The sequence below is a fragment of the Propithecus coquereli genome, unplaced genomic scaffold (assembly GCF_000956105.1).
Source record: "Propithecus coquereli isolate 6110/MARCELLA unplaced genomic scaffold, Pcoq_1.0 Scaffold135, whole genome shotgun sequence".
Classification (NCBI taxonomy): domain Eukaryota; kingdom Metazoa; phylum Chordata; class Mammalia; order Primates; family Indriidae; genus Propithecus; species Propithecus coquereli.
Genome location: NW_012137747.1, coordinates 423,294 through 446,525, shown reverse-complemented (window position 1 = coordinate 446,525; position 23,232 = coordinate 423,294). Strand labels below are relative to the sequence as shown.

The 23,232-nt window shown below is 50.6% G+C and overlaps 1 protein-coding gene across 1 annotated transcript; it reads left to right on the top strand.

Moving 5' to 3' along the window:
- Window positions 1-703: 703 nt before the first annotated feature.
- On the top strand, window positions 704-11,965 carry LOC105805853 (chromosome unknown open reading frame, human C1orf116). Its single transcript, XM_012638803.1, has 4 exons — window positions 704-849; window positions 5,696-5,881; window positions 8,313-8,490; window positions 9,600-11,965. The coding sequence occupies exons 2-4, from the start codon at window positions 5,777-5,779 to the stop codon at window positions 11,171-11,173; spliced, it is 1,857 nt and encodes a 618-aa protein (XP_012494257.1). The 5' UTR covers window positions 704-849; window positions 5,696-5,776; the 3' UTR covers window positions 11,174-11,965.
- The last annotated feature ends 11,267 nt before the right edge of the window (window positions 11,966-23,232 follow it).

Here is a 23,232-nt window from a genome sequence, read left to right as displayed (position 1 = left end):
GCCTGTCCTGTCACTTTTTCATCAGGACAGGGACCTCTTGGGGGAGAAAATTGTTTTATTTCCCCTGGAAATAAATGAGGCCAAGAAGGTTGTTGGCACGTGCTGGGGCAAGGGTGGCTCAGCTCCGGCACTCCCAGCCTTAACTTGCCCTCCTCGGTGGACAGGACCGGAGATGCTGGGATTCTGAGCTGCTAGGAGTGGGCTTGGGGATCACGGTGATTCTCAGCAGCTAGAAAAGCTAGTAGAAGGGTTTTCCTGGCCATGAAGGATTTTAGCTTAGAGAATTCAGGGGAATACTTAGCTCCAAGTGGAGGAAGGCAGTTCTAGATGGGAAACCAAGTTTCAAACCAAGCCATAGAAAAGCACACTGCCCAGTGCACTGTCTGTGTTCTTTTATTTCAAGATTAAAAAAAAAAAAAGATAGGATCTTCAGCTTACTCCTTTCCTACCACCTTTCCTTTCTTCCAGTCTCAACCCAAATCAGCCCCTCCTCCTTCCAGCCCTCCTTTTTTAAACAGGGCTGCTTAATTAGCTGTAATGGGGAAAGGGGAGGGCAAGAGGTGATTGGCTGAGTGAGAACAGCACAGCCCAGCCCATTCCCCTCCCACACCCTCCCGGAGGAAACAGCTGGAATGAGAAGCAGGGAGGGGAGGCTAGGATTGGCTGAGTCAGTGGCTGGGTGGGGGTGAGGCAGCACAGATGAAGCATTTACCTGTCTAGGTAAGTCAGGAGGAGGTCAAAAGAAGGAGAAAACAGGAGCAGGCAGGGGAAGCAGTCTCTGTCTCCGTCTCTGCCCTTTGAAATAAAAGGGTATTCCTTTCCTCTCTTCAGCCCCTCAACCCAGTGGAGGTGAGTTAATCACTAACCAACTACTGCTTATCTGGCAGCAAAAGGAGGGGCTTCATGGGAAGTTAGAGCTGCAGGGTTTGGGGGAGAAAGCGGGGTCCCTCTGCACCTCAGCTAGGGAGCTTTCCTCTTTGTTCCTCAATTCTCTGATCAGAGCGGGTGTGGAGCGTCTTGAGATTGTAATATTTTGGGGAAGACCAGGGCGGGGACACATCTTCTTTTTCATTTACCTATTTAGGTTGGATAAACATATTGCGCAAACAAGAAAAGAAAATAAGTTTGTTTTGGAAATTTCCATCTCTGAGCCATTGAACCTGAGTTGTGATTTTGGAAGAGAATGGTTGGAATAGAGGGAGTCAAAATGGGGGACTGCCCAGGTGGGCAGAATGTCTTGGTTTTTTCCATTGCATTTGTAACAGGAAATTTTCCCGTGGCCTTATCAACTCAGTGTCTATATTTAAATAAAGGGTGCAGTGTGTGTATGTTCCATCATGGTAGTGTGATAATGGAGCTCTCTGGGGACAGGTGTGTAAGCTGTGAGCCGTACGAGGTTGTTTGTAAGGAGGTGTGAGGTTTGGGCATGTTGGGAAAACTCCAGCTCCAGCTACCAGCTCATCTTTGGAAAACTCGTGGATAATCTAGCTGCAAAGTCGAGTTTATTTGGGTTCAACTCAATTGATTTTCCAAGTCTGCCCATTAATGGATACAGAGACTGGCAAACAGAAAGCTGCTCAGCTGTGCCAGGCCTCACCCACATTAATATTTCATGGCAGCATGTCAAACGTGGTCACAGTTCCGAGCAGGGCTTGGACCAAGGTAGTGTGGCAGAATCCAGAGAAAGGAGAACCAGACCAGGCCAGTGTTTTCCTCCAGGTGTTCCAGTTGACGGTTCGTGTGGCAAGTTTACCTGCATCAGGAAGGTGGATTGTTCGTGTCAAGTCAGAGCAGCAAATCCCCCTCCATCATCCATCTTGGGGGGTTAACACTCTGGTCCCTAACTTTGGCTCTTTTCCTCCTGTTGCAGAGAAGAGGGAAGTGGGAAGACCTCAGTGCCAGGCTCCAGGGCCTGGCACACACAGCCTGGGTGAATATGTGGGCTTTCCAGTGCTGGCAACTGGAGCTTTAAGTGTGAGCTTACCCCACACCACAGAACTAGCCCACCACACTCTCTGACCGAGAGCTGGTGAGCTTAGCAATAAAGACCCCTGCAGTGTCTAACAAAGCGCTTCTGTGCAGAGGGTATTTCTACCCACCCGGTCCCTCAAACCCACTGGTGAAAGAGAAGATTATACCGTTGCCTAAACACACAGAAGCTTGCCCACGTGCTCAGGGAGAGGGATACGCACACATTGCAACCTTCAGTCTTCCTGGCATTTTTCTTAGCATGTTCTCCAGGCTAAGGCACATTTCTGGGTAGTCAACAAAAGCAGAGACACCTGGTCTGAGAGAAATAGGAAACCTCTTCGACTAGTGGGCAGAGAGGGAGAGCTCTTGGAAGCTGTGGGTGGGCCCATGGGAGGAGGATGCCAAGAGGGCCCGGGTCTGTTTGGAAGGACGGCCTGGAGTGGGCCTGGCGCCCTCTCCCCACACCCTCTTCCGATGCCAGAACTCAAACACGCTATTTATTTCCACTCTTCCAAAGCTTGGCTGTTTCTGTGGAGTAGTTAATATTTAATGTGTCTTTGGGTGGGTGGCCCTGCACACACTTCTCGCCCCATTCCCTCCTCCTCTTAAGTCCTCCAAAGAGATCAAGGGTTAAAAGATACCAAACTTCTCACCTTGAGTGTTTAGCTTGTTTCTCGAGCTTCTTATCAGGCAGAAACACCTAGGTTTCAATGGCTGCACTAAAATAACCCCCAAGTTTCAAGTTGGTAAAGTTGGTGAAAGGAAATGCAGCTTTTTTTTTTTTTTACCATTCAGACTCTTTGGGTGAGAAAGCTAGGTATGATGAGGTGCCAGCACTTGTGGGCTCACTCATTTGGTTTCAGGTCAGATTCCTCTCTGCCGTGATTACAGCTCACCTGTTGAATGATCTTCCATGGCTGTTGGTGTCGTTTCTTTAGTCTGGAAATACCTGTTGTTGGGGCAATAAACTGGCCTGGAAGTATAAAGCTGAACGAGCTCAGTTACAGGGTTTAAGGTATGAAGTAGTAGGAGAAGGGCAATCTTGTGGCTTTGAATATTTAATCAGGGGTGGCCACTGAGCCGTCTTAGGTACATGACCCTCGCGCACCTGGGCAGTCCCCGAGATGCCATCTGGAGGGCTGCCCTGTGTATGCGGTTATGAGTCGTTCCCTACCTGCATGACCTGGAGGGTCAATGGGAAGAGCCCCAGGTTCCTCATCTGTAAGATGAGGAAAATGTCACGTCCTGCCTATGTCACCATGTTATTCTGAAGATCTAATTAGCATATGAGAGGGCACTTTGTAAGCCATGGTGTGCTGTGTTCTTGGGAAGCAAGCTGGTCCTATTGTCTTTATCTCTTCCACCTGCTTCAGGACATCCAGGTTCTGAAATGACAGTGTCATAGGCTTCCCTGGGAGGAAGGAGGGGCTAGCAAACCACCATAAAGTCTGAAGCCTACTTGGAAGAACAAGGGTAGCAATTTTCTCTGAAAGTAAGAGGCAGTATCTGCTCATCTATTCATACAGAACGTTAAACTAATTAGAATGAGTCACTTTAAATATTTACTGCCCCCATTTTACAGATAAGAAAACTGGAGCCAAAAACTAGACCCTTCGATCTATAGTGACTTCTTGATAACAATATGCCTTTGTCTGATACAGTTGTGAACCCCCAGTGCCTGCTAGGTGTTCATGTTAGTTTAACTGAGAACATTGCCCAAATTCTGCTGAGCCATATATTCTCTGGGAAATAAAACATCTACAAAAAAGCTTACAGTGGTAGGTTAGAAACCAAGAAGAAGCCTTCCAAAAGCTCACCCCAACAGACACTAGAACAGATGACAAGTTCATTCATCCAGCATTTTTTGAATGCCTTCTGTGTGTCCAGGCTTATGAGAGATGAACCCTCTTTGCTACAGGGGTGTCCACCCTACAGAACGTTAGGAATAGGCTAGTGCTCCCTGAACCTGCGCAGTCCCTAATGGAGTGGATAGCTGAGAGGACTGAACTTCATCCACATGATTTCCCATGTTCCCGTTTCTTTGGGGTTCTGGGTATTGGGGAACTAACCTCATGAAGACACCCTAAGAGCTGTCTCACTGGTGTTGATTTATCACCGGGCTTCTTTGGTGTGTCTACACCTCTGCTCCCCTCCTTATCTCCTGAGAGGTTCTGGACCCTTATGAACCACACATGTCTGGCTCATTAGAGATCTTCTGTTTTCTTTCCCTAGTGTCCTGCCCCTCCTACCTGCCCCACTTGAGGGACTCCTCCCAAACAGGAGAGGAGCTCCACGAGGCCTGTACTTGCCAGCTCTGCAGAGTGGGAAGGCTGACTCACCCCACCCAGCCCAAACCTGACTTCGGCACTGGAAGCAATAATTGGCAGAGGCCAGAGGGACATCTGCCCTGGCATCCAAACCCCAAGTCCTCAGATCTCAAATAGAACACATTTTTCTAGAACCTTTTACCTAGTGTTAGGAGGGTAGCAAACATGGTGGAAAACATAGCGTGGCGTTATAGGGACTCAGATAAATTTCAATTCCAGTACTTCCCAACTCTCTCTTTGACCTTGGAACTGTCTTTTAATCTTAATTCTTTAGAATTTCATTTTAACATAGAGGAGTCACCCCTGGCCTACCAAATTCTGGTAGAGTATTTTCTACAAACAGGCGTATGAAAATCCTTGGGAACTTCAGAGGGAAGATGACACTGCCTTGCTTTGCTACTACTATTGTCACAGCGAACTTGAAACCTTTTTTTCTGCCCCCCCCACCCCCTCCCCGCCGCAAGGAGTCAGAGTTGGGAGGAAGCTACACAGGACAGTATTCTTGTTTATCTGACGCAGGCTAAGGAACCTCGCTGGGAATATGTACAACAACACAGGAGATCGTGCAGTAGGGAGGAAAGAGGTGTGTGTCAGCCACTGCAGGTGCCCTGTTCATGTTGCCCAGACTAGGGAGATAATCATGGCCGTGGTGGTGGTGGTTGTGATGATGTTAACTATGATAGCAGCGGACACTAACTAGGCCGTGCACTGTGTAGAGTGTTTTACATGGAGCACGATATTTTATTTTCTCGACAGCGCTATGAGGTGGGTATGATTAAGGCCTCTATTCCTTCTCTCAAGTCTATCTATAGTCTCCCATTAAACCAGAACCTTCTTTTCTGAACTCTTTTTTTCTCTTGAGTCAGGTTAGTTTGATCCTAGATAGATCTTGTCTTTTTCTTATTACAAGAATAATAGTAGTTATTCATTTATTCATTAGGTGTTTGAGTATTTACCATCAACTAAACTGTGCTGTTCTTCCATTTAATCCTTACACTGACCTTATTTAATGAGGAAAAACAGACTCAAAGAGCGATTTGCCTCAAGTCATATTTGAACCCAGATTCAAGAACCCGAGCTATGAACCCCTGTAATATTTATTGTTTATATTCATGAAAATGTAGGTTAAGCTCCCTGGTTAAGAGAAAAATGTAAGAGAAGTTATAGAAGCTCCTTTCTGATGAGATGCTCTCCATCACCTAAGTCCATCCTTCTGCACGTACTGGAGCCAGCTCACGTGTCCTTCCACGCAGGCTGGGGTATCGGGTGATGGCTGGTCACAGCCGCCTTCCAGCTCTCCGCTTGCTTGGTGTCCTTGCCGCCACGCTGCCCCAGGGCCTGGGCAGAGCCTTGCAGGGGCCTCGGCTCACACGTGGCTTTGATTCTTCTCTTTTCAGGCCCGGCTTGGGACATTCTCCGCTTCCCTTCACTTCCCCTCTGGGAGCCCCTTTTGCCACCCCTGCACCTTGCTTCGGGCAATGCCCGAGAGGGAGCTGTGGCCAGCGGGGCCTGGCTCAGAACCCGTGACCCGCGTCGGCAGCTGCGACAGCATGATGAGCACCACCTCCACCCGCTCTGGATCTGTACGTACCCTCCCTCCCGCAGCCTGGCCTGCTTTCCGCACACCTGCCCTGCCCTGCCCTCCCGCCTTTCCTGCTCGCTGCAACTCTTCTTTCATCTTCCTCATCAGGGAGTGAATCACAACATCCATGGGCGCTTTCTGCCTCTGAGTCAGCCCTGGCACCGTAGGGAATAGGGTGCGGCACCCTTGGAGAGCAATAGGACACATGAGACATTTTTCCCCCCAATTTTCATTAGGTTGGGGGTTGAGGTGAGAAGGAAGAGCAGCCCTGTTACCTGAGGTCATGGTGGAAACTAGAACGCAGATTCTTGTAGAACGTGGATTCTTGAAGTTCTCTGCAATGAGCAGCACTACTTCAGTCTCTTACAAAAATCAAAGAAAATAGAGTAATTAAGAGACTGGGTTCTGGAACCAACAGATCTGACTTCTCTACTTATAAGCTGTAAGACCTTGGGCAAATTATTTAATTTCTTTAAACTTTAGTCTTTTCAATTTTCAAACCGGGATGGTATTTACGTGTAATTTGTAGGGTTCTTGAGGGGGAGAAAATGAGATAGAGGTAAAGCAGCTAGCATATGCCTCTCTGCAGAGAAGAAACAGACTATCTAGGAGCAGAGACTTAGAATCTTCCAAAGATACCGTGTTTAACCATCTGTGAATGGCATGTGTTGAATTGTAATTTGTCTGGGCACGAATTTAAATCTCGGTTGTTGTAAGGCTGCCGTGAAAGAGTAAATCTGCCCTGCATCCAAATGTAAGCATTCCTTCATTGTTCATGCTTGTCGCATACATAAGAACCCTGGAGAATTTACACTTTATTGCTTTATATCCTATAGAGATATTTGAAAATTTAAGGATTATAAGGCTCTCTACTGAATGTCAAGAATGTTTAATATCGTCAGTGGGTTTTGATATGTAAAAATAGAGTAACAGCAACACACACACACTCACGCACACACAAATCCAAAGCGCAGGCAATCCGTACATAATTTCTTTTTGACCCTAGATGATGGGGCCTCAGAGACACCTTTCCGTTTCTGTTAGGCCTAAACCAATATGAATAGTCACATACCACCGGATGCAGAAGGCAGCAGGGATTAAAGGTTTGCAAAGTGAATCGTTTTCAAAGGAGAAATTCAGAGCTGGCTTATCCTTGGCAAGGCTATTTTAGGAGGAAGAGGGCAATAAAGAAGATCTTTCTTCAAGTAACTCTTGGAGTTGGCTTCAGCGGTTCAAAGGGTTATCTTTGGGGCTTCCCTTGCCATGTAGGCCCCAGTCAGTCACCTGACAAGTGGTTCTTTAAGGGGCAGAGGCAACTGGAAGGGTTATTCAGCAACCCTCTCCCCTCCCTGCAGAACAGTTTAGTGTTGTCTCACGATCTTTCCTGGCCATCTGAGTGGGTCATCTGAGTGGGAAGAATATACAGCTCTAAAGTGTCCCAAATATCAACAAGAATGATGAAGATAACAAGAAGAGACTCAGGCCAAAGTACTTATATTCCTATATTCCCTTTTGGTTTTCCCTTCAACCTCCTCCTTGGAAGAACAACTATTCCGTCAACCTTCCTGGCTTGGTAGAGCATGGACAGTGACCATCTGAGATGACCATAGCATTTTCTTCCAAATATCCCTATGTGCTCTCTTGTAATGAAAGCGGTCTTCTTTAATATCTACTTAATACACACTACTCAGTGACTTTCCCCTCCCCCCATACCGACCAGTTTCTCTACCCTCCCCCCTTAAGCTAATATTTGCTTAAGAAGTACATACTTGTTTGAATGATAGCCAGAGCCAAATGTCATCAAGAAAGTAAATCTACAAGGGGAAAAACCCTGTATGGAATGCATTTCAAAGTCAAGTGTAAATGATTTAGTGCATTTATCTGTGGCTAGTCATGCCACTGTTCTCACTGGCCTGGCAGCCTGGAGTTGGCTGCATTTCCTGTTTGTCCTCATACTGACCTTGACATTCCAGATCAAGTATGCAGAAGTACTTTGAAAAACTAAAAGCAATACCAATCAAGTCTCAGGTCAAATCATTATGTTGCCCATATAATTTGGAGCTAAATCAGAGACACACAAATGAGGTGCTTGACAAAGGTCACACAGAGGAAATGGAATTAGAACCTGGGACTGCTTCTGATCTGTGTCCCTAAGCATTCTGCCCAGGACTGAGCAAAAGAAAAGCCCCTGCCTTCTGCCTGGCCAGCAGCAGAGCAGGGTGCTAGTGGGCCAGCCGCCCGGCAGTCCTGCCCTCCCTAGTGCCTATGGTTTGGGGAGTTGCTCCAGCAGGTTCGCAGAGTGGCACCAGGGGAGGTTTCCAGCCCTTCAGCATTCCTTCCCCATGGCAGGGTGGTTCTCAGGCCCCGCCAGTTTCTGCAGAGGGAGCTCCCTCTCCCTCCCCTTGTTCATGTCCTCCTCTCCTCCCCCACAGAGTGACAGCAGCTACGACTTCCTGTCTGCTGAAGAGAAGGAGTGTCTGCTCTTCCTGGAGGAGACCATCGGCTCATTGGACACTGAGGCTGACAGCGGACTGTCCACTGACGAGTCTGAGCCAGCCACAACGCCCCGAGGATCGCGGGCACTGCCCGTAGCCCAGCCTGCTCCCCGGGGTAAGGCAGACTCCCTGGGACAGGACCTCTGGCAAAACCCGGAGAATCAGTGCATCCTTCTGGCCCTTTCCACCACGCCTGCCCTCTGCGCCAAAGGTCACAGGCAGAAGAAGGAACAGCTGCACTCTTCTCCACTCTCCTGGCTGGAGGAGAGCCTTGTCCCTGGGGGATAAGGAGGGACCACTGACGAGCCTGCGTCCTGTGTCTGTCCACGAAGCAGCCGAGGCCTGGGAGGGAAAGGGGATTGAGCGGCCCCCATCCTCCTGTGGAAAATTCTAAAGAGATATGACCACAGAGGTGGGGGAGGGCGTCAGGGCAGACAGGGTGGTTGGCTCTGGAGTGACTGAGTCAGTCTGGGGCACTAATCTGAGTGATACAGAGGACAAGGCTGCAGGAGATAAGAAGAGGGAAGGGCCCCCGGCTGCAGCGGGCCGCGCCTCCAGGCCCTTGTTGGAGAGCCTGGAGAGCCAGCAGAGTTCAGGCTCGGTGGAAAGGGACAGGATGGACACGAGTGTGGCCTTGAGTGGGGGGCATATGTCCCAGGGTGTGAGGAGACTGCCCTGGAGACTGACACGCTGGCCCAGTGGGCCTGGGGCATCAGCCTAGCTTGCTGGAAGGAAAGAAGCCATGTCACTCGTGCAGGGACTCTATGGCTGTTACAGAATCGTCCAGGTGCTTATAGAAAGTGAGAGTAGGAGAAGGCAGAAGGCTGGTCAAAGCAAGAGCAAATCACTTGTTTATATGCTTCCACTGGGCTCCATTACCTGGGACCCCAAGATAGCAAGAGAGAACTGTCCCAAGTCTACCCCAACTCTGCTGCCTCTGTAGAAGGTCAGGGAGAGCCTGAGTCAAGGACATGGAGCAACCAGGGTTCGCCCTCTCGCCAATCATCATGAGAAATTAATCCTCAGTCAAAGGAATCTGCTATTATCGATCTTTTAGTCTAAGTGATATCCAGACAAGAGTTCTGCCCTTGTGAAAGCAAAGAAAATGAAACAAAACCCGTTCATTGCTAGTTGGAGGTCAGAGTTCAGGGAGAATTTGCTTTCCCCTCTGCAGCGGCGCCCTCACCTCTGTCCCTCCTGTTCTGTTCTCCCTGACCCACACAGGAGATCCAGAAGAGACGGTCATTCAGCAAGGACCAGCGCCAAGGAGAGTGACTCAGTCCAGCTCATCCCACCCTCTTGAGCCCCAGAGCCTGGGCCTCAGGTCTGGCTCCTACAGCCTCCCCAGGAATATCCACATTGGCGGAAACCAGAACCTCAGGAAAAGCACCCCCCAGGCTGACAGCCGTGTGGTCGCTGGAGAACCTGAGAGGCCTGCAGCAGAGCCTGAGAAAGCACAGGCCAGCCAGGGCGCCGAGCCCCACTGGGCACCCGCCAGCCCCCGGGCAGCTGCCCTAGATTTGGACGTGGTGCTCATCCCTCCGCCAGAGGCTTTCCGGGACACCCAGCTGGAACGGTGCAGGGAAGGCCACCTGCCCGAGGGGCCAGGACAGCAGAGCCACACACCCCAGCTCCACACGCCAGCCAACCCCCAGAAGAGAGAGCAGATTCCTTCAGAGGCCATGTCCCAAAAAGCCAAGGAAAAAGACTCAGAGGGGGACCCAAGACAACCAGGGCCTCCTCCTGCCATGCTGTCTCAGAGTGCAAGAGCTGAGGACGCTCCCCTTCCATCAGGGGAGGACCCGCGTGCCCGACTGCCTCCCCTCACAGCCCCTAAGCCCCGGAAGCTGCCACCTAATATTGTTCTGAAGAGCAGCCGAAGCAGCTTCCACAGTGATCCTCAGAACTGGCTGTCCCGCCACGCTGAGGCCACCTCTGGGGATTCCGGCCTGGTCTCCTCTTCAGTGCAGGAGCAGCGGAAAGCACGCAGAGAGGCTCTGGAGAAGCTGGGGCTACCCCAGGACCAAGATGAGCCCGGCCTCCACTTAAAGCCCACCAGCTCCATCAGACTCAAGGAGACTCGTGCTCAGGGTCCTTCCTCGGCTCCTGCTCCAGCTCCGGCTCAGCCTGCAGGTCCCGCTCCGGTCTCAGCAGCTGTCCCTGCTGCAGGGAAGCCTCCGGCTCCAGCTCCAGCTCAGGGTCCTTTGCCAATGAAGGCTCCTGCTCCAGCTCTAGCTCAGGAGTCTTCTCCAAGCAAAGTTTTGATTTCTGCCCAGGAAACCCCTCCAGGGAATGTTGCAGCTGCCAAATCCATGCCAATTCCCATCCCTAAGGCCCCAAGGGCAAACAGCCCCCTGACCCATCCAAAGCCAGACTCGGGGCTGACTCTCCAGCAGAGCAACATCCCTGGCCTGAGACAGATGAGCTTCAAGTCCAACACACTGGAGCGTTCAGGCGTGGGGCTGAGCAGCTACCTCTTGGCTGAGAAGGACGTCAGCCCCAAAACCAGCACTTCTCTGGAAAAGACCTCCTTCTTGGACGAGGTCTCGCCCAGCGCATTGCGTAACTCCCGGCCCCGGCCTGCCTCCCTGGGCACAGGGAAAGACTTTGCAGGCATCCAGGTGGGCAAGCTGGCAGACCTGGAGCAGGAGCAGAGCTTCAAGCATCTGTCCTACCAAGGACAGAGCCGTGACAAGCTTCCTCGACCCCTTTGTGTCAGTGTCAAGATCTCCCCAAAGGGCGTCCCCAACGAACACAGAAGGGAGGCCCTGAAGAAGCTGGGACTGCTGAAGGAGTAGACTCTGGCCACCAGCACTGCCGGCACCGCCCGCCCCCGCTGCACCAGGAGGGACGGGGGCTCCACTCAGGAATTTCTGCCACCTCACGATGCGGGGCTTGGGCAGGGGTGGGCTCCGCTCAGGTGCTCTCTGAGGTGAAGGGGAGGGAGAGATTTGAGCCCAAGCATGTTTTTATATTCGGAGTGTTGTGCTACTGCGTGCCTGGACAAGCGTGTGTGTGTGTGTGTGTGTGTGTGTGTGTGTGTGCGCGCGCGCACATGTGTGTTGTAGACTGTGTGTATCGCTGAAGCTATTTATGTAACACAGGAGTCATTGCTGAGTTCTGCCCTTGCTGGAGATTTTCGTGCAGTGGGTAGACTTCAGCCTGGCCAGAACTGCGTGGGGGCCAAGCCTGAGAAGAAAAGCCAGATGAGACCATGGATGTGCAGTGACTTGAAAAAAAGTTACACCCAGCAGCTGCAAGGTCACGTGAAATGTGGGCCTCCCAGAGTCCCCGCGGTGGCCAGAGACTGGCTCACACCTCGCCAGCTCCCCTTCTCGGTTCCGACCTCTGGACAAAGCCTGGGGCCAAGAGGAGTTGGTTTGTTATCTCCTCACCCACTGCCTTCATGGTGTCATGGTCCCGAGGATAGGACACATCCTTGTCACTAAACCTCTCGGTTGACTGATAGCAGAACAGCCTTCTCCGGCCTGAGGAGGCAGGATAAGTGACCACACGCTGTCGCCTCCACCTCTGCTGCGGAGAGTCCCTGTCTACGGTCTTGATAAATCCAATAAAAACCGTGTTGTGGTCCCTGACGCTGGTACTCCTGTTCCTCCTGCTCTCCATCTGCCTGTCTCGGTCTGCACGTGGCGGCCCCCGGGGCTGGGATGGGAGCCCCAGCCCAGGGGCTTCATGAATACCAAAGAACTGTTTGAGACCGTGTCCACGCTATTGGTGGGAGTTTTTAAATGTCCTCGGTTCCAGTGGTGGAAAACCACCACAATACCTTCCTGGCCGGTTCTTCCTAGAGTCTCAGAGCTGGGAGGGACCTCAGAGGAGCTCCGGCTCAGCCATGTTGGAGGAGGGAAGTGACTCACCCAGGGTCAGCCCACCATTTAGTGACAGAGCTGAGACCAGAACCCGGAGCTCCTGATCCCCGCTGCGGGCTGCGTCTGCTGCCTGCCCTCAGCCAGGCTCTCGGACACCCACGCAGCACCCAAGGGCCCATAGTCACTGTCGAAGCCTCCACCCGTGTCCCTTCAGGACCCTCACGTGTCCTCTGAAGCATCAGAGACCAAAAATTATCCAGGATAACGACATCTGGTGCTGTGTTTTTAAATTTTATTATGGAAAGCAGCTGTAAGGAACTCATTATCAACCAGCACACCTCCACCCCAAATTCCCTGACCAAGTTTGTGCAACTTGAGCAAATGTCAAAAGAGGGTATTGTGGGTGGGTGGTGTGGGCTTGTGGGTACAAGCTTGGAGCTTAGACTTGGCTAGACATGGCCCCACTTCCCCTTAGGAAATAAATCTCATTCATGGCTGCGACCTGGGTGGAGTCCAGGATGCCCAGGGACTGTTGGAAAGGTGTCGTCTAGGGTCTGCTGAGCATTTCTGGGCCATGTCCTCATGATTCAACACCATCAAGACACAGAATTTCTGGAAATGACGAGAAGGTAAGGCAAGGACAATAGACGGCTCCACCCTGTCATGGTATGTGGGGTGTGGGTGCGGCAGTTTCTATGTACATTTGCTCACACACCCAAAACCCTGGGGCCTCCTTCCTGGCACTGAGTGAGGACCTGGCCCATGAGGGCTGATGGGGCCCCACAGCTGGCTGGGCTGTGTCTTATTACAGACTCCCAGAAAGAGGGAAGACCGCCGTCTGGAGGACCAATCCGACGTGCTGTATTTTGTTGAGCAGCTTCATGTGTTTATTTCAGGAATGTAACCTGAGGAAAGATCATCTTATTCTTTACTCATCAATTGCCCTGATTAGTAGGGAAACCAGGAAATGGCTACAAGTAAAACTGTAAAGCATGGTAGGAATCTGGGGCTCTGGCAGCAACACAAGGCTGAGCACCACAGGTTGGTCAGGAGTACACCCCGCTGTGTCCCCACACCCTGGCAAAAGACGTTTCTCCCCCAGACAAAACAGGGCTATGTACAGCCTCCTCCTGCCCACCTCACATCCTCATCCTAGTGGAATGCCCATTTCCCTGGCTTTCCTAATCTGAGAGACCCTCTTCCCTTGCTGTTTAAAAATATTATGCTTTTCCACATCCTCATCTTTCAAAGAGCATACTCTGCTCCAAGCATGGTCTTTGGGCTTCAGGATTAGAATAATAAATCCAAACTCGGACATCCTCACTTTGAAGAGGGGCCAGAGGATCCTGTGAGGACATCCATCTCCCTGGAAGTGGCACCAGACCCACCTGCGGCAATCGTGTCCATCCTTGTGTCCACGCGGGACTGCAGTGTACCCAGCCTCAGGGGACTGGGTGGGAGGTGAGAGTGGCCTCAGAGTTGCCCTTATCCCTTTTCAGAGAAATTTGAGTTGAAGCTTGTATAGGCCATTCATTTGATTTTAAAAACCAAAGCAACAGCTCTACTCCCACTTGGCTTGGACCTCTGCTACCCGCTGCCATAGCCTGGCTGCCGCTGGGCAAAAACCACCAACCACAAACCACCAAACACAGGAGCTGGCCTCTCCCAGCCTGGCACAGCAGGGTCTGTGCCCTCAGATGTGTTGACAGCTGCTCCTTTGAATCACCACTCCTGTGCCACCTGGGGCAAAGGCACTCTGACCGTAGGGCAGGACTACGTGCCATCTCACACAGAGGGCAGGGGATAGCCCTGCTCACCCCTCATGTGCCTCCCTCTGCAGTGGGACGTGTGGTGTGGCAGAGGACACACTGTAGGCTGGGGTGTTGCAGGGGTGCAAGCTGGTGCTTGTTTCACAGCGGAAGGGCAGGAGAAAGACTGGAGAGCGGGCCCTCGTTGATGTCCTGGGTTCGAGCTGGAGGTGTGGATGGAAGAGTCTGCAGGGTGTGAGAGTGTGTGAGATGAGTCCCCACCCTCTGGCCCATGACTGCACGTGTAGGCCAAGAAGGACCATACTGTCTGCATGCGAGGCTGTGATCTCACAGGCTGGAGGAGGGGCCACGGGATGAGCAGGAGACATCACATCCATCTCCATCAGAGTCCAAGGACGAATGCAGATGGAACGTTTCTGCGCTCTTTTCTTCATGTGGGTGTGGATGGAGCATTTAGATCTGGGCTCAAATTCAACCTTCCTCGCTTCCCACAGGAACCTGGGGATGTCACTTTACCTTTCTGAACCTCGGAGTCTTCGTCTATAAAATGGGGAAAATAATATCGTCCATTCAAGATGGTTGGGATGAATAGGTGATATAAAATGTGCAAAGCTCAGTTCCCGACCCAGTGTAGCTACTCAATAAACGACAGTATTATCTTCTGGTCTTACTTCTTCCTCCTCAAAGAGGTGGATGCAGAGAGGGTTGGGAGCCAGGAGCTCACGCAACTCAGCTCTGCGAGAAAATAGAGGCGAGCTTGCTGCATATGAAAGTCCAAAGTCACAACCAGGCTTTGGCACACCCTCCAGGTGACTCAACTTCACCCACGCCACGTTTCCTGGAATTTGAAAAGAAAGAGATCATCACAGATGTGTTTTTGTTTTGGTGAAGGCTGAACCAGCTGTTTCCAGCATGTGTATCCCCAAACCCAGCGTCCTCTTTATCATCCATCTCTTGCTGCCCGTGACCACATAGTTTACTTCTCTTTGCTTCCTTTAACTTTCTTTTGCTGTGTGGTTCAGAAGGCTACATGCTGTTCTACAGTTATGTGCTTTTAAAATGGAGGGAAAAAATAAACATGTACCAGGAGGGAACTCTGGCTAAAATCAGAAAGAGACAGAAGCTAGAAAAGGTTTTAGGATTCCTGGAGCATTTTTTTAAAAATAGGCTAGGCATCTTTCTGGAGTGAATCAGGCATTAGTTATCAGGAGGCAAGGAGTGTATTGGATGAGCTCTGCAAATCCCTGCTGACGTAAGGCCAGGTGAATTGCAGGAGTCATCTCCACCGTCATGGTCAGGATGGGCTGTTAGCACACAGGTGATGCAAAAACAGATGACATTGTCATTCCAGGCTGTCATTCTCTCTTGCTCATTGCCTAGCTGGGTGATTGTCCTTATTCACCACTTGTCACATAGCCAGAGTTCAAAATAATATGAAACAAGATGGTACCCTGGCAAAGCTCGGACCAGGTGAGCTTCAGTGGGTCACTTCATCTCACTCAAAATGAAGGACTTGGACCGGATTGTCTCCTAGATCCAAGCCAGCTCAGAAATGTATGTCTCAGTAAGTCCAAACAAGTTATTTACAAAGATCTACGCCCTAATCACAATATCGTCTATAGAGGCCAGCCTGGGAGAGGGGGTGGGTATGAGTATTCTACCAGCTAATCCAATGTCCCCTACAGTCCAAGCAAGAGTTTAAATAAATCAGTGAAGACAGCAGGGAGGGGAGTCCAATTCTAACTGTGTTCACAAAGGTAATCAGCAGCTTAATGACTGACCAAATACAAAGAGTGAAGAAGAAAGAGGAGTTCAAAACAACACCCACATTGCTGGCCTGGACAAGCAGACAGAATTCACAGAGTTTCTGCAGGCGTAGGACCAGGAGGAAGGGCGTTTGGGGCATACTGTGTTTGAGGTTGCAGTGGGACTTCTAAGTTGGCATGGACCCCAGCTCAGGAGAGAGACATGGTCATGGAAGCCACCAAATGTAGGAATGTAGGTGACAGTTGATCATGAGCCCGGATGAGGTTGTCAAGGGAGGATGGGTAGAATAAGAGCAAAGGTCATGGTGGCACACCGGTATGTGAAGGGAGGTAATGAAAAAGAAGTCCATGGAGGAAGCTGCACCTCCAGTTTCTACTTGACCACTGCTATGTCTGGCATCTCTCATATTAAAAGTTAACAACAACCAAACCAAACAAAAAAATTAAAAACCTTCCTCAACTCTACATCTTCTAAAGCAGGCTTGTCCGATAGAACTTTCTGCAACGATAGAAGTGTGCTCCATCTGCTCTGCCCAGATGAGTAGCCACGAGTCACAAGTTGTGACCATTGAGCACTTTGAGGAACTGAATTTCTAGTTTTCTTCCATTTTAATTAACTTAAATTTACATTTTTATTGTGGCTAGAGGATGCGGAATTGGACAACACTGCTCTAGAGCTCCAGTCATCTCTCTGCTTCCCCTCTGGGAATGTTCCTTGAAATAGTCACAACCTGTCCTTCCTCACTTCAACCTTACTCCTCCCCATCTTCAAACAAGCGTCTGTCCCCTCCACGTGCCCAGATCAAGCCTTTCAAAGACACCAGCAATACCCATCTTGGCAGATCCAGTTGTGTCTTTGCTCTAATTTATTTCAACTCTCAGCAATATTTTACAGTTGACGACGCCCTTCTTTTTTTTTTTTTTTGAGACAGAGTCTCACTCTGTTGTCCTGGCGAGAGTGAGTGCTGTGGCGTTAGCCTAGCTCACAGCAACCTCAAACTCCTGGGCTCAAGTGATCCTACTGCCTCAGCCTCCCAAGTAGCTGGGACTACAGGCATGCGCCACCATGCCCGGCTAATTTTTTCTATATATTTTTAGTTGTCCAGATAATTTCTTTCTATTTTTTTAGTAGAGACGGGGTCTCGCTCTTGCTCAGGCTGGTCTCGAATTCCTGAGCTCAAACAATCCGCCCGCCTCGGCCTCCCAGAGTGCTAGGATTACAGGCGTGAGCCACCGCGCCTGGCCTGACGCCCTTCTTTTTGAATCACTGCCTTCTCTTGGCTCCTGGCTACTGTGGGCGCCTCATCGGTACCCATTGCCGGCTCGCTCTCCTGGGCCCCTGGGCTCTATCCTGCGTCCCCTTCTCAGATCCGTCTGCATGTTCTCCTTTAAACACATCGAGTTTGTCCCAGCTCTGGAACTCTGCCTTGGCTGTTCCTTCTGCTGAAATTCCCTTCCTCACATCTTTACATAGCTGGTTCCTTCTCATCCTTCAAGTCTCAGATTCAATTTCTGCTCTTCCAAGAGGCCTTTGCTGAATGCTCAAGCCAAAGGTGACACTCACTCTTCCCTTTCATCATATTACACTTGAACTCTCCACAGAGTATTTGCCACTATCCAATATTTTCTTGTTTATTGGTTTGCTTATTTTATTCACTTTCTCTTTCCCTCAACCAAAATGTAAACTCCATAAAAGCAAGTTCGTGTAGAAAAACTCTTGGCACATAGTAAGCACAAATATTTATTTAATGAATATGTGAAAAGGAGTTCCTCTCAAAGGGAGCTCCTCTATGATCTGGATTTGTCTTATCTTTGCAGTCCCAATGTTGGGTAGAGGGCTAGAACTCAGCAAACTGCAAAATGAACAAATGAATGAGTAAGTGCACTGAACGCAGGAGAGAAAGAGGAAGATGTTTTGAAAGTGCTAAGACAAAAAAAAGTTTTTACAAGAGAACATGGTCAACAGTATCAAATACCCCAGATACATCAAATATGACAACTTAAAACATTTCCACTGGATTTGGAAATTAAGAGGTCACTAAAAATCTCAGCAAAAACAATTTTGGTGGCGAGTTGAGTGTGGAAATCTAATTTTAGCAGGTTGTGGAGTCAATAGAAGTGGAAACAGTGAGTACAGATCTAAGCTTAGCTACAAAGGGAGGAAGAAAGCTAGGGAAATTGACAAAAAGTGATCTAGGGTCCAGGAGGGCTTTTTTTTTTAGTTGTTTGCTTTCATATGGAATAGATTTGAGCATGATCATATGCTAGGAGGAAAGAGTTGGTAGAGGAAAAAATCAAATATATAGGAAAAGTGATCATATAGAGGAAGCCTTTTGAAGGAAAATAGACGGGACAAGATCTAACGAACAAGAATGAATTATTGGGAAAGAGAATTAGCAGGTCAGGAGAGAAGAAGGAAAGGGTGGAGGGATGTAAAAAACCACTTTCTGTGTAGAGGGTGGGAATGGAGGGAGTTCCCACTTAATGGATTGAATTAATATTTTCCCTTTTGATGTAGAGGCAATGTGAGAGCGAGGGAAGTAGGGGTAGGGCAAGGGGCTTGGTAAGAGAGGAGAAGGCACACAATAGCCGTGTGGGTAAGATGAGAAATAAAGTTGATTAGGAATGATAGAAAAGAATGTGTGACGACACTGAGAGCCCCAGTGAGATCAGAGACTCCTATGTGTCCTTCAGGAAAGCACAGGAGCAGAGAACGCAAGGTGGGGTCATTCGGGTTCAAGGAAGTGCAGGGTTATCTCCACCCCTGGGCCTCTGACTGACGCCCCCTGGCTCACCATGCTACAGCTTCCCTATGAAGACATCCCCGACAGAAAGTAATTGTTCTGAACAATGGCCCCAGTTTTCTATGCAATTCAGCAAAATCCACAGCTCTTGCTGTGTCCTTGCTAATTCCCAGGACCCGTGAGAACCACTTCTCATCCTGACAGTGCCTAAAGGAGCTGTCAGTGCCTGAAGGAACTTTAGGATCCTCTCTCGAAGCACTGAGGAGCAGGACTGCACTTACGGGGGCAGAAAAGGCAAGTTCTGGAAATGGCCTGGAGTAAGGAGAGTGCTGACTGCCTCCCAGTGTCATCTGGGCCCCTTGGCATGGGGGTGGGAGGGCTGGGAGGTGTGTTGCAGTCAGGGCGGGAGGTAGAAAGTGTGCTCCACGAGATGCTGCGGATGTGTCAGAGTTTTGTAAGGAGCAGAAAACGTGGGGTATGGTGGTAGAATCTCAAGGAACGTAGAGGCCTCCACTGGGGCACAGCTGTGGCCCTTCCTAGGCAGAGTCAGTGACAAATTATCCGGGGGTCTGGGCAGCAGTACACAGGCTAAACACATGGGAGGACACAGCTGAACTCATTTTTTATGATTTAGCATAGCCAAGGCAGAACTTGTTGAAGGGTTGGATGGGTGAGCTATGTGAAATCACATGCTACTTACGTCCAGTTGAGAAAGAGAGAGAGAGAAAGAAACAGAGAGAGAGAGAGAGAAAGTAAGAGAAAGAGAGAGAGAGAGAAATAGAAATTGTTTCTCAGAGTTAGGAGTGGCCTCTCTCCACCTTCTCTTCTAACTTCCCTTCCCTCTGCTGATTTAATATCTCCTGCACACAAACCTTCAAACACTGTCCTTGGGAGAGGTGCGGCTAGAATCAATGTTGAACAAACACTTAAAGAACAGGGTGTGTTGCATTCAGGCTTGGAGCAGAAAAGAAGGGAGCTCCCAAACGGGGAAGACACGAATTGCGCCTTCAGAAAGCGCAATCCCAGTGCGGAGTCCGACTGCGCCACGCCACGTCAGGGCAAATGAACGCAGTGCAGATGGGAACAGAACTTTAGCGGGGATGAGGAACAGAGGGCTTGTGGCCTGGCCGAAGGAAGCTGACTAAAAGCAGAGGATGTTGAACTCCATTTTGAAGGATGAAGTGCTTGAGCTGAGAAGCAGAGGGGGAAGCATTCTTTAATAGGCTTCGGGTTTACGAGGGAGGAAGGAAAAATGTAAAAATTCCTCATCTCCAGGCAGGAAGCCCTGAGCAAATGCATCATATCAGCCTGTCCCTGGGATTTTTCTTGTCCAGAGCTGGGCCCTCCTTCTTCCTGCTCCGTTGCTTTCAGCAGCCCCAAACTGAAACTGGAAGCTCTGGGAAGGAGGGTCCAGGCAGGGAGGTAACAATGGGTCAATGTTTAACTGAGGGGACAAAAAGCCCTTTGATAGGACCCTGGCCTTGGCACACTCTTCCTCTCTGCAAAGAAGCTTGGATTCCATTCAGGGAAAGCAAGACCAGGAAGCAGGGGTTAGTAAAGGACCCCTTTTCCTTTCAGATGTCTGTTGCTATAGAACAGGGATGCAGTGTAGACCCCGGACTGCTATCAAGCTTCTTTTCATCTCCTCTAAGGCCCTCTTCACACCCAGGAGGTTTTTATCTGGCTCTGAAAGAGATGGGGCTGGGGCCAGGTGACCATGTGGCGAGAAAATGTCTGGCACCGATACTGTGGGTCCCAAAGCACACGTGCCAGAGCCGAGACTTTCCTCGGGTTCCAGTCCCCGAGCCAGCATTTCCAGAGGCCTGTTTTCCTCGGAATAATCAGAATATTTCTCAGAATAGTTCCTTGGTGAATCTTGGTTATTTAAGCTAAGCACCTGTCCAAGGAGGAAGGTAGGAGGGAAAACGACACAGAGGTCAGGCAGCTCTCAGGAAAGCAGTGGCATTGCGAAAGGTCAGCTGGCTTGAGAGGTGGGCACAGTATGCTGAGGACGAGGTGAGGAGCCCTCCACGCACGTGGCTGGGAGGGCTGGCAAGAGGGTGCGGGGGAGTAGGGCGGAGTTCCTGGGCCAGCCCCTGGGGGTGGTGCTGCCAGGCCCACCTCACGCTATTCTAGAATCGCCCACCCTGACATGACTCAAATTCCTCCAAAAGCCTCGGCAGGGTCTTCCCTTCCTCTCTCTTCATGTTCTCCACTCCCAGGATATTTTTCTTGTGGTGACAGAACACCCTCTCCAGGACTGGGCCACCTTATCACCAGGAAGCCAGCAGGGCTGATTCTGGGGCCTGACAGCCGTGCCGCACCCAAGACATCGGCAGAGTCCACCGTAGAAGAAAACCCTCTGGAGCACTGTGGGCAGAGCCTTGTTGCCGTCTGACTGGAGAAGGAGAGCAGGAGGCTCTGCTGGGCTTTAGCAGGAGAGGATCAGCCCACGTTCAGCCAGTGTCGGGAACAGTTGGTCAAGAACGGTTCTGGGAAGAGGGAGAAACTGTGTCGCACACACCCGCCGTCGTTTGGGCAAGTTGGATTTTATCGGGAGGGGTGGAGAGGAGCAGTGAGGGGCTGAAGTCGTGTCTGTGTGAGAGGGCACGGGGAGGAACAACTACGGGACAGGACGAGCATATGCGAGGGTGCCAGGGCTGCAGGGGAGACTTCTCAGGCCCTCTGTGTCTCTCAGACCATCAACAGAGGATCACACAGGAACCAACCAGCGCGCCTTTCCCTGCCCCCTTGCTGTCAGTGCCGGCCCCCTTCCTCTGCTCAGCGCTGCCCTGTGCCCGGCTTCCCTGGGATACAGCGGGCATCAGACTCAGCTGGGCCTGGCACTTCCCGCTGATGGGAGAGGGGCAGTGAGACCTGGGCTCCGGGGAGGGCAGGAGGAGGTCAAACAACCAGCTGAGCTGGAAGGAGGGATTCTTGTCATTCCCTCGCTGGCTGGGGAGGGAAGGGAGGAGGCGCACAACAGAGATGAGGGGTGGAGGGGACAAGGAGGGTTCCCAGGAGGTTGGGTGCTCTCCTCTCCATCAGCCACAGTGGGTGGGGTGCCACTTTGTCTCCTCCATGCCCCACCAGGATTTGAAGAAGGCAGGCGGCTTACTTGGCCCCCTGTCCTGTAGGGCTGTGCCATGGGGAGAAGGGAGCAGGAGAGTAGGCAGCCTGTGCGGGGTGCCTGGCATCTTATAGGAGTTTAGTAAATGCATGTGGATGAATAAATAAACGAATTCCTAGCATACAAGAGTAAGGAGTGGCTTTACTCATCAGCCACTTGTCCAAACAGCTAGTCGCCCCAGGAGAACCCAGCTTTCCCCCAACCTCCCCCCAACTCCCATCCTCAGGGAGCAGAGAATAGCCCGAACAAATTGCCCGTATGCAACTGGACTAAAGTGACGAGAAAGAGTCAGGGTGTTCAGAATGCTGCCCTGGAGGGGGTTTCATCTTCAATAAGTAAAGAACTCTTCTCTCTGGGCCCAGGAAAATGTCCCTTTGACCTTGCTCTAGGCCTGTGCTCTGCTCTCCCGCCTGTCCCTCAGCCCCTGGTGCTTCAACCTCTCGGCCTCCTCTCCCTGTTTCCCCATATCAAGGGCCTGACCCCAGACCCAGGATCTTCCCCACATTGGCCTCTCTGGTCCTGATCCCCAGACGGCCCCACAGCACCTCCGAAGTGTTCAGGGGTGAGCAGACATGCACAGGCAAGAGACAGTGAGCCAAGGGTATGAACGTCCCCAGCAAGTTTGTCTGTAGGTACACAGGTCCCCAAAGACACCTGTGAGCTGTTACCTTAGGCCTGCAGTCCCCAATCCCTGGGCCACGAACCAGTCTGGTCTGTGACCTGTTAGGGACTGGGCTGCAGAGCTCTACCACCCACCGCCCTGGTCAGTGGAAAAATTGTCTTACATGAAACTGGTCCCTGGTGCCAAAAAGGTGGGGACCGCTGCCTTAGGCTACTGGGATGGATCTGGTACAGCCAGACATTTTGTGGTCATTTTGTTTTGTAAAAATGAAACACACACTTGAGCAATGCACTGGCATTTTTATTTTTCTTAAGAGGTTTTGGCACCAATAAATGAAAATCCTGTCCCCACTAGTGCATTTTCTCTGAAAAATAAATTCACAAGCCATTGAGTCTGGCAGTGCGTGGCGTGTGCGTCCTCCTCCGCAGCGTGTAGAATGGTCACATTAACTCAAGCAGCAGTGGAAACTGGCAAGCATTTTTGTTCCTTTTTCTTCTTTCTACAGCTGAGTTTGATGAACTACACCTGCGATTTATAATGGGAATGTGCCACAGGATGGTGAATTGGTGGAGAAGGTGGACAGGCCAAGGAACGTGTGAAAGAATTTCAGTATGTCTCAGTATTTGGATATGGGGAATTCCCTTTTTGCCAAAAGCACAACGGGTTTACTAGCTCTTTTGATATTCAGTGGAGAGGAAAAGTAAAAAGAAGGGTGTTTCAAGGATTGGAATAAGAATGGCTCAGCACAGTGATTTAGGTAGAGTGGGAACTTAATAAATGAGTGGCAAATTAATTGGAAGGGACAAAGCCAGAGGGAGGGACAGTTGGTGACAAAGTGCAGGACAACAGCTTGGCGAGCGTGTCCTGCAGTCCTAGGTGAGGACGTGCTCGCCTGCCTTCCGCCCCCCTTCAGCCCAGGGTCAGCCTGCCCTCACCATGCTGCGCTTGATGGCAACCACCATCTGTTCTGCCAGCCAGCACTTCTCAGTAGACAAA

What these genes read in the sequence shown, in the direction of transcription:
- LOC105805853 (XM_012638803.1), top strand. Translation starts at nt 5,777, where the DNA reads ATGCCCGAGAGGGAGCTGTGGCCAGCGGGGCCTGGCTCAGAACCCGTG. An exon ending in CCTCCACCCGCTCTGGATCT is followed by an intron (nt 5,882 to 8,312) that starts GTACGTACCCTC and finishes CCTCCCCCACAG; the next exon opens with AGTGACAGCAGCTACGACTT. An exon ending in AGCCCAGCCTGCTCCCCGGG is followed by an intron (nt 8,491 to 9,599) that starts GTAAGGCAGACT and finishes TGACCCACACAG; the next exon opens with GAGATCCAGAAGAGACGGTC.